This window comes from Miscanthus floridulus, unplaced genomic scaffold, assembly GCF_019320115.1.
Source record: "Miscanthus floridulus cultivar M001 unplaced genomic scaffold, ASM1932011v1 fs_360_2_3, whole genome shotgun sequence".
Taxonomy (NCBI): Eukaryota; Viridiplantae; Streptophyta; class Magnoliopsida; order Poales; family Poaceae; genus Miscanthus; species Miscanthus floridulus.
The window spans coordinates 69,129-80,000 of NW_027096635.1; the positions used below are offsets into that span (position 1 = coordinate 69,129).

General features: G+C 49.4%; 2 protein-coding genes across 2 annotated transcripts; both read left to right on the forward strand.

Moving 5' to 3' along the window:
- The first annotated feature begins 503 nt into the window (after nt 1-503).
- On the forward strand, nt 504-1,543 carry LOC136531476 (classical arabinogalactan protein 26-like). Its single transcript, XM_066524135.1, has one exon. The coding sequence runs from the start codon at nt 630-632 to the stop codon at nt 1,083-1,085; it is 456 nt and encodes a 151-aa protein (XP_066380232.1). The 5' UTR covers nt 504-629; the 3' UTR covers nt 1,086-1,543.
- A 5,035-nt stretch (nt 1,544-6,578) lies between these two features.
- LOC136531475 (pentatricopeptide repeat-containing protein At4g19220, mitochondrial-like) lies at nt 6,579-10,866 on the forward strand. The gene is made up of 2 exons (XM_066524134.1): nt 6,579-9,453; nt 9,751-10,866. The coding sequence occupies exon 1, from the start codon at nt 6,614-6,616 to the stop codon at nt 9,356-9,358; it is 2,745 nt and encodes a 914-aa protein (XP_066380231.1). The 5' UTR covers nt 6,579-6,613; the 3' UTR covers nt 9,359-9,453; nt 9,751-10,866.
- The last annotated feature ends 6 nt before the right edge of the window (nt 10,867-10,872 follow it).

A 10,872-nucleotide genomic window follows, 5' to 3' on the forward strand; every position in this document is an offset into this window, starting at 1 on the left:
CTTGACGCGCCGGCGTTCGTGGCGCGGCCGGGCGGGCGCGGGCGCGTGCGGGCGCTGCGCGGCGGCGGGGCGCGTGCGGCTGGCGGCTGGCGGCGGGCGGGCAGGCGGGCGTGGTCGCACGCGGTATTTATTCGGTCCAGCCGCGCCACGGATCAGGGCGCGACACTGCCGCGCCAAGGTCGGTGGCGCGGCAGGACCTGCCACGTCAACGGTCCCTGAATCCGGTCGTCGCCATATCAGCCCGCTACCGCGCCACCATGCATAGCACCGCACAGGCATTTGGCCGTGCCAGACAAATAGGCGTGACCAAAAATGTTAGTTTAAAAAAAACAACCATGTTAAATTTAAAATTAGTTATCACAGAGTGTTAAAATTAAAAAAAAAAAGTTCGCCATGGACATGGTGCCGCGCGTGCCGCCATACAGCATGTGCGGGTGTGCACCCACCTGCTTCCCCACCCCGACCAAACTCTCCAAAACCCAACGTCCCAACCCCAACCAGAACACCACTCCACCACCTCGCACCCGCCCGCACGCCGCCTCGCTCTCGCTCTCGGCGCGCCACCACCCGCACGCCGACACGCGCGCTCCGCGGCCCAGTGCCCAGCGCGGGCAGCGTCACAGCGACCAATGGCGAGGGCGCGCGGGCGCGGGCGTGGGTGCCTCCTCCTCCTCCTGGCGTTCCTCGCTGGCGCCGCGGCGGGCCGACACGACGCGCCCGCGCCCCGGGCGTCGTCCATCTCCGCGGCGCCCGAGTACCCGCCGCTGCCGCGCCTCCCGAACCAGCACCACGGCCGCCACGCCGCCGGCCCCGCGCTCCCGCCGGCGCTGTCGCCCGACATAATGCCCGTGCTGCCGTCCCCCGCCGAGGACGGCGCCGCGCCGGTGCCCGACGCGGGGGAGCCCACCATCCCGTCCAGCCCCAGCCCGCCCAACCCGGACGCGCTGGAGCCCGACTCGGCGCTCGCGCCGTTCGGCTCCGCGCCCGCCGTCGCCGCGCAGTCCCACGCCGTGGCGTCTGCCTCGGCCTCGGCGCTCCCGCTCCTCGGCCTACTGGCCATGTGGCTGCTGCTGGTGGTGGTGTAGCGGTCTAGCGGAGTGGGCGACCTGCCTGCCGTGGACCACGCCGCCATGGTCCTCGCCGCCTCGCCACGGCTCCTCGTGGATGGGGGCAGCTGGGGCAGATCATTGTCTCGGCGGCAGGCGTGCAGGAAAAAAGTGGGCCCTTTGGTTGGTCGGCCGGGCTGGCTTGGCTCTCTGCAGCTTGCCATGCCGCCACTACTCTCTGTGTCGTCCTTGTGAAGAATTGTTACTGCTGCTACATTTCATCAGCTTTTACTTCTCTCCTGTAAATCTTAGCTTTCTTTTCTTTCATATTTTTGGGAGGGGTTACGATATGTTACTATAGCCTTTTGTTTTTGTAACTTTTTGTTAAGTGGAGATTATTTGGGTGATTCTTGTAATAAAAACTGGAGGGATTATATATTACTGTAGTTGATTGCTCAGCTATGGTATGGTATACTACCTTGTGTGAAGTTCAGGATCCTTAATTTCTTGCTCGTTTCATACTCTACTACCAATCTTACCTTGCATGCTGCTGATTCCTCAACTACATAAACCCCATGCACTCCTATGTTTATCAAATTCCTAGTTGTGTGCTCTGTTTACTAGCCAATCATGGTGTGTGTGATTGTTTTCCTGCTCCCATAATTTGTAGCTCATTGGATTGGATCGTATTATTGTTACTCCTTGCTTCTACTCAAGCATTCACCTGAAAAGGTGTAGTGTATGATTTTTCCCTTTCTATCACTGGTCAGTTTATGAATAGAAAACTCTGAAAGAAGGCAAGGGAACATGATAATAATTCACCTGAAAGGGCAGCAGTGTGCAGCTGGAACTCCACATCGAAAATTCTATACCCTCGCTTTCTTGCTCCTTTAGATAGAACTGGCAGCTCCATCATCACCCCATGATTATCAGCATAAAGCCTCTGGCATTGCCACTTTGCCAAGAAATTAGCTTTCAAGACATGATCAACTGCTGCTGTGCTGCAGGCATGTGATCTCGTGGTTCTGAGGCGGTCTTGGTTAGAGAAGCTCACGTGGTCTCTGAACTGTCCAGGCATATCTTAGTACAGTACTACCAAGAACATTGACTGTTGTTTCTCACAGCCAACTAATAAAGAAAAAAAAACTCTAGTGCATTCTGCCGTTGAGAGATGGGGTGAGTGGTTCTTGCATGTATTCATTCATTTTATCGAGTGGATTCGCAGTAGTTGTTCTCTTTGTCGGATAGCTGGTGTTGTTGTCTTAACCTACGTAAGAGAACTTGCATTGCTTACTAGCAGGAGTTTACTTACTTAGGGCCACAAATTACAGTTTTACCTTACTGCAAGAAAGACAAACCGCTTCCACACTGTGCAGTTCACACCTTTGGAGCCCTTTGAAACGCAGTAATTTTACAGGAATTATGTAGGAATTTTACAGAAAAAATACAAAGATCCTTCTTTCCAAAGGGGTTGGGGGGGGGGGGGGGGGGGGGGGGGCGTATATATGGTATGTAGGAGTTTACTTAGTGATACACGACATCAAATGGCGCAACGAAAGCAAGGCTGAAGAACAGACGATGCAGCAAGTAGCTGCCAAATCTCATGAACCATGACGCCCAAAATCTCGGGCATAATAAGAATTCACCAAATTAAAGCTGAAACAAGATGGACACATGTGACGTGAACTCGTGAAGGCAGCGGACAAGCTGCTCCCGGTGGGCATCCAATGAGCAATGATAGGAAAAAGACACCCGCGCGCGCGATGAAGATGGGATCGCCCGCCCGCCCGGCCATGTCGTCAGGCTAGAGCTTCTTCACGTGCAGTGTCCATTTGCCCGGCCCCCGAGCTAGATCATCGATCTCGAAGATTACCCTGCAATTATGCATGGACCGGTCAATGAAATCTGGCTTGGCTTTTAACCAGTCACCGGGAGTATTACCAGCTCTGACTAATCTTTTACTGTGGAAGTGAGCCCTTGGGCCTTGGGGACCGGACCGGCCGGAGGAGAAGCTGAAGCTAGAACCGAGCTCCAGCGGTCCAGGCGTCCAGCCAGCACGAGCAAGAAGCAACTCCAGGCGAGAAGAGTGGCGTTGGATGACCGTGCAGCGAGACGAGATCTCTGAAGCTGAGGAGCGCCCCTGCCTGTCTCGTGCATGAGTTGTCTGTCAGGTGTCAGCTACGATTAAGGATGAAAACAGAACGGAAATATCCCGAACCGAACCGCATCGTTTTTTTATATTTAATCCGATCGAATCCGCATTTTCTTGTCCGACTTTACCGTTTTCGCTTTCGCATTTCAGATGTTTCGTATTTCAAATGTAAAAGTAGAAAACGGTTTAGACATTTTTCCGACCGTTTTCTACTTTTCTACTTTTAATTTGAAATATTCCGAATTGAAAATTCGGTTTAAACCGAATTTGGCCAACTGCACAGGTCATACAGCCCAATCACAGGTTGTTCACCACGCAGCTGTGTTCTTTCTACTGGTGGCCAGCTGCCCTCTCTTATAGACGGCGCTCAGCCTCGTCTCTCTTCACCTCATGAGATGGTGCTAAATGTCAGAAAACCGGCAGCATCTACACGAAAGCCCACCTGGGCCATAGCCCATCAAGCTTATCGGTTTAACCCCCACCTGCAAAGTCAATCATTTGATAGTTTTTACATCAGCCGAATAAATCTTTGTTACTCAAAAGAAAAATCTGAATAAATCTTTAAAATAAAATACTACATCTATTCTAAAAAGATTAATAAAATTATTCTGACTCAGTTCGAGTTCATGTTTCTATAATATGCACTTGTTAATTATTATATGCACTTGAACTTGATCATGTATGCACTTAGTCATGCACTTGGTCTACGGGTCGGTATTCCGTATTGAGTTTTCGTATACCGACCGTGTTCGATATAATTCCGCTCGAATTGTTTCGTTTTCGAAATTCTCGATATTCCGTAAGTTCGTGTTCGTTTTCGTGTTCGGTTTGTCCGCTTTCGTTTTCGTTTTCATATTCAAATATAAAAGTAGAAAATAGTTGAGGAGTTCTTCGTTCGATTCCGTCCGTTTTCATCCTTAGCTACGATCGATGAGAAGATTCGCCTCGCCTGCTCCTGCTTCTGGCTTCTGCTCTGCTCTTGGATAGGCTGTCGGAGGAAGACGCCAACGGATTAAGTAGGCAGTCACGTGCCTCTCGTCTGCTAATCGGGGTCGGGGGAGGCGGAACGAAGGAAGGATCCCTCTGCTCTCCCTCCCTGATGCTGTTTGTAAATCGTAAACGAGAGTCATTTGGTTTGGTTTATTACGCCGTGTCGCCGTGTCGTCTTGGCACGCAGAGAAAGGTAGCTTTACGTCATTGGAGGCAGGAGCTAGCGGTCCGTTAGCTTCGCTAAAAAAAAGTCAAAACACTGATTTGTTACGAGAGAAAAACACAGTTTCGACAAAAAAAAAAAGCTAAAAAGTATGAATTATAAGAGAAACAAAGAGGACCAGCGTGGTGAGATGAGACCTGCGCCTGTCCTGGAACAAACCGGTGGGTGGCACCATCAAACTGCACCCAGCAGCCCGGCACAGTTCCCCGTATATAACACTTTCGATTTGGAGAGACCTGCTCTACAGTACTCTGTCTAATTTTTTTACATATCATTTTAGTTTGGCCCTAAATCAAAAAAATTCTATTATGTATTATCAATTTCGCAAGCGAACGCTAGGCTAGTTGGTCTGGCTATGCACTTTGCACCGTGCCGCCCAGAGTTCGAACCCCCTCGGGGACGGATTTGTTGGCCGGGAGGAGGCGTAGTTTATCTGCACGTTGAAAAAAATCTCCTCGTCAGCCCCACGCCAAAGCACGAGTCTAAGGCCAGCCTACTCTCACGGGAGCTGTGGTGCCGTTGTGTATGGGTGGGGCAGAGGTTCGGGGGTTTTCTCGATCTACGTGAAAAAATTCTTCTTCTTAAGCATAATGCCCGGACTATGTCTTACCCCGCGGGTTCAGTTTTTTTTATTTATTAATTTTGAAAACTTTGTATAGGTTAATAATATAGAATTTATGTTTTAGATTCACTTAAGAAGTACTTTCATAATATAGTTCCCGCATGCTATGAAACTGCATGGATGTTTTTGAAAAAATGATGGTTAAATTTAACATTATTTGACTTAGAACAAACACAATTGGCCCCGTTCGGCTTACCCCATATTCAGCTTGTTCGGCTTGTTTTTACAGCCGGAACAGTGTTTTCTCTCACAACAATTCAGCCAGAATACTGTTTTTCAGCCAGTTTCAGCCAAGTTTTAGACCAGCGAACGGGGCCAATACGGCATGCAAAATGAATTGGAGTAATAATAATATTTTGGAACTTGGTGAAAATGTCAATGTTTAAAGTGGTACAATGATGAAGGACAACGTATATCCCAAAAGACATTCTACATGTGCGGGTTTTGTATAAGTGGATTTTGTGCTATTTCAATCTTCACGATGTGCAGCCCATACAAATAGGTCCCATCACACTGATACATGAGAAGGACAAAGAGAGGTGAGAGGGGGAGGACAGAGGTATTGTGTTACGCCTTAGGTCAAACTCAACGCAGGCATATAAAATTGTTAGACTTAGAAAAAGTTGTGCACACGAAATGGATCGAAGACCACCTCTCACCAATCAGAGGTTGACCCTGCTATTTTGATATTTTCCTTTAATTGTTTTATGGTGCCTAAGGCTGCTCATGCATATACTTTTTTCTCTCTATCTTCTCACAATTGTCCACTCTCTCACCGCAACATGCAATTCATTGGGTGCTTTGGCAAGGCTGTCTACTCGTACTTGTGCAAGACAACCTGAATACTCCGTATATAGCAACACCACTCTTATGACATGGCACCAAGAAAGTCGAGATAAGGGCAGCACTGTACCATGGTGCACTAGGGTTGGCCTTATGGGTAACTCAGCTAATAGACAGTTATGTAGACTACTTTCGTAACGTATATGGGTGACCTTATAGCATCCTCGCCATATTCCCTATCTCTCATCTCCTAAAAGTACATGGAGGTGCTTCTTTTCTGCTTCAATGAGGATAGAGAGAGAGAGAGAGAGAGAGAGAGAGAGAGAGAGAGAGAGAGAGGTGTTTTTCGTGATTATTGAAAAATATTTAAGTACCACGAGAGCCCTCTCAATTAGTTATATGGTTGTTTTTGGTATTGGGGAATATTTGAGTAATCTGGGTTGTTTTAGAAAATTTGAGTAATCTGGTGGAGATGCTCTTATGACACCATGAGGACAACCTTTTTCTACACATTTTGGGTGCCCTAATTTCTTTCAAATAAACCTTAGATCTGCCCCCCGTATCCAGCCTATCATAATTCATAACTGGCCCAAGCAAACAGTCGTTGGACTCCCTTCATCCCTTTCCATCCTGGTGGGCTGGGCCAAAATTTCTGTAGCTTTGTCCAGCGAGGTGAAAACTTTTGGCCTTCGTGGCCCGCCCGCCACGCTAGCGAGGAGATTTCTTCGCCGTCCTATTCTGAATTGTGAGTTCTCAAGCATCACCCGCCGGCCGAGCTCGACGCACCGCGGCGGTGGATGCGACGCCACACTCCCGGCCTTCTCGCCGCCAAGCTCCTATGCGCCTCGTCGCTTCTCAGACCCCCGTCCGTTCTCACCGCCCGCGCGTACTTGTTCCACCATGCGCCGGACAACGCCCACCGCCTACTCGACGAAACGCCGCACGGGAGGGCGGCCTCCATCGTACGTGCCCTCAGGTCCGCCGCCTCCTCCTCCTCCGGTGACAGGGACTGCATCGCGTGCCTCCACTGCGCGTCCATCAAGTCGGGCGCCGTGCTGGACCCACCCGTGCGCACGTCCCTGCTCGCGGCGTACGCCAGGGCCGGGCGCGGCGCTGGAGCGGGAGCGGGCGCCGCCTTGGCGCTCTTCCGCGAGGCCGTCGCGCCCGACGTGATCCTGTGGAACGCGTCCATCGGCGCCCTGACGACGAGCTGCTGGTACGACGACGCCGCGGCTCTGTTCCGGCGGATGGCGCGCGAGCTCGTGGAGTTTGATTCGACGACCGTGGTCGTCATGCTGTCAGGGGCGTCCCGCGCTGGTAACCTTCAGCGTGGAATGGAGCTTCATGGCATGGCGGCCAAGAGGTGCCTCGACGCTCATTCTTTCAGCGTGTGGAACGCTCTCATTGATATGTATGCAAAGTGTGGTGATTTTGACTCCGCAGAGGTTGTGTTCCAGAGCATGCCGTGCAGGGACACCACCTCATGGAACTCTGTCATAAGTGGAAGCATTTTTAATGGTTTTGCTGAGGTTTCAGCGTGGTACTTCAGGGAAATGAGCTGCTCCATCTTCCAGCCAGATGAGGTGAGCCTCTCTTCTATCCTCTCAGCCTGCTCTCGTCTAGATGATCTCTTCTCCTTTGGGGAGTCTGTGCATAGCTGTGCGATCAAACTCGGTTATGAGACTGCATCTTGCTCGGTACTGAATTCTCTCATGACGTTCTACTCTGAGTTTCGAATGTCAGAGGCTGCGGAGAAGGTATTTGCCAGCACTTTGAACAGGAACTTGGTATCATGGAATGCAATGATCAGGGGGCTAGTCCAGAATGAAAGAGTAACTGAAGCCCTTGCTGTTTTGAGGGAAATGAGATTGGAGAACCAGCCAGATGTTGCCACTTTGGTGACCATAATTTCAGGTTGTGGTGATCAAGGCCTACTTTCTGAAGGGAAAGCACTCCATGGATACATAATCAGAATAGGACTTCTTCATGAGGAGTCTTCTGTAGGAAATAGCTTACTTGATCTGTATCTGAAATGCAATGAACCATCTAATGCGAGCCTGCTGTTTAGGACAATGCCAAGAAGGGACTTGATATCGTGGAACACAATGATTTCTGGTTACTCAAGAAATGATTTGCTGCGAGAAGAGGCTCAGTTAATGTTCAAAGAATTACTTTCTGAAGGTTTATCGTGCAGCTTGACCACTATGCTAGCTGTCATACCTTCATGCTCTAATCCAGAAGAACTTAGCTTTGGCCAAGCACTTCACTCTTTCATCCTGAAGTGTGGATTTACATGTAGCGGAGTTTCAGCTGTTAATGCTTTGATGCACATGTATATGAGCTGTGGTGATCCACTGGCCGCCTTTTCGCTGATAGAAAGATTAATACCTGTCACAGATATCGTTTCATGGAATACGATCATAGTTGGCTGTCTACAAAATGGACTCGACAATGATGCATTGGAAGCCTTCCAGTTCATGTATTGTTCTTTGGCCATAAAACCTGATAGTGTTACATTAGTTAGTGTCTTATCAGCTTGTGGAAATCTTAATCTGCTAGCACAAGGGAAATCCATCCACTGCATGATCCTGAAGCACTTGCTTGCTTCCAATTTGAGGGTGAAAAAATCATTATTGACCATGTATTTCCGCTTTGGAGATACTAGAAGTGCTGAGTTAGTCTTCTATAGCATGGGAGACACAAATTTGTGCTCCTGGAATTGTATGATCTCTGGTTTCGCACAGAATAACAAAGGCTGGAGAGCATTACAGTTCTATCAGAAGATGGAGGATTCTGCACCTAATGAAATAACTGTAGTCGGTATCATCTGTGCTTGCACACAGCTTGGTGACTATAGACAAGGAAAGAGCATACACGGGCATGTGGTCAGGTCTGGTCTGCACAATAATGTTTTTATTTCAGCATCACTTGTTGATATGTATTGCAAGTGCGGGAGACTGGACATTGCTGTCAGAGTATTTGAAGCTTCTGCCGAAAAATCAATTGCTGGGTGGAACTCCATGATATCAGCTTTCGGATTCCATGGCCATGGGTTAAAATCCATAGAACTTTTCTGGAAGATGAATGATTCTGGAATGAAAGCCACGAAAAGCACCTTTATTGCTCTATTGTCAGCTTGCAATCACTCTGGACTTGTTGATGAAGGATGGAAGTATTATCGCCTTATGTCAGAAAAGTTTGGGATCATACCAGCCCCAGAACATCATGTTTGCATTGTAGACATGCTTGGGCGGGCTGGTCGGCTGGAGGAAGCACACAAATTTGTGGAGAGCTTGCCATCTCAACAAGCACACGGAGTTTGGGGTGCACTGTTAAATGCTTGCAGTAGCGGGAGTGAACTCAAGATGGGCGAATCCATCGCCAAGCATCTGCTCCATTTGGAGCCTGGAAATAGCGGTTATTATGTAACTGTATCAAACCTTTATGCATACAGAGACATGTGGAGTGGTGCAGTCCAAGTTAGGAGTGTTTTGCAGGATAAAGGGTTGGTGAAGCCCCATGGTCATAGCATTGTTGGTTAAGCGGTGGATCATAAACTATAGAAGCCATATAGTATCAAAAGTCACCACAAATGTCTGTTAACTTCCCAAGTTCTTCTTACAAGCTTGTTTCAACTGTGAGTTGCAACACTGGTATCTTATTCGTAAGCTCTGCTGTCTGCTCTTTGTACTCTCTGTTCATAAGGTTTGGCTAGAACATGATCGAAATCTTACATGGCATAAATTTTCTACTACTGTTTTTTCTTCCAATGCAATAGTACTTGAATTCCACTGTTGTTTCTTTACTGGCCATTTTTTTTAACTAACTGTGCAAGCATATAACTGCAGATGAACAAAAATCTAACCATTTTCTAGACCACCAGAACTTATAGCTTTACCCAATAATTGAATTAAGATTACACTGCATTTTTCAGGAGCTATTTTGTCGAAACAAAATTTCAAGGAAAAACTCCAGAGCGAGTTTGTTACACTTCACTAGTTGAAAATACTGCCTAAACATAATTTGATAAAGAGTGCCTTGCTCCAAGGTAGTGCCCTCGGATCCTACAGCACCAGCTTCAGAGGCAGTTCTGGACGGCGTTTGGACGAAGAAGATGAAGGGTGCAGTCTAGAGAAGAGGGGAGATGGGCGGCGGCGAAGACAGGAAGTAGAACACTGACTGGCGGCCGATGCCACTTGCGGCTTGCCCCCGCCAAAGCTGCTGGCTGCTCACGCGCCGGTCGTCGTTCCTGGCACCTCCGTGGACCCCGAGGGCACCACACAGGCACACCTGCATGCATGCATCCTCATGTCATGCTCCAAGGAAAGGAAGAAGACTGTTATCAAAAAGAAGAAAAAAAAGGAAATGAAGAAGACAGACTGAGATGAGCGAGAAGAAGGAAAGGAAGGGTGGTGGTTAGTTATATCTCACTGGCATACGGGGCCCACCAAGAAAAAAAAGGGCATACGTGCAAATACCCGAAACCCGGAGGGATTCTCTGAAGCAGTCTTCAAAAGAAGAAGAGAGTGGAATCCCTCTGGATGATGGATGGCTGTCTTTTGGACACACCACTACCCAATCACTCTCGTCCCACTCTGCACCACCCAAACCCGCTGCTCTCTCTGCATTTCCCCCCGTCCTCTCCTTCCTCCCGGACACCACACCAGCCTCTTGCAGGCTGCAGCTTCTCCGGCCAAGCCAGCTGCCTCGCTCGAGAGCCACAGCCACCACCATCACCAGGGCAAGCTGGAGGATGGCCGCAGTGCTGAAGGCTCTCGCGGTCGCCTCGCCGGTGTCGGCACGGGCACAGCAGCCCCGTCGGTACGTCGCAGGTACGTACTGCCCTCCGATCCTTGGAACTGCATTCGCGTTGCGATACGGTACGTAGGTAGGAGTACTCCGTAGTAAGCAATTTTGTTCATCTTCGTCGGCAGCACTACATAGTCAAGTTGTTCGCCGCCGGCCGCCCCTGCTATTCGCAATCCCATTCCAGCTGCCCCTGCCGCCGCTCGCTGCTCGCAGCCTCCGTCTCCTCCTCCGCCGCCTTACCCTTTTG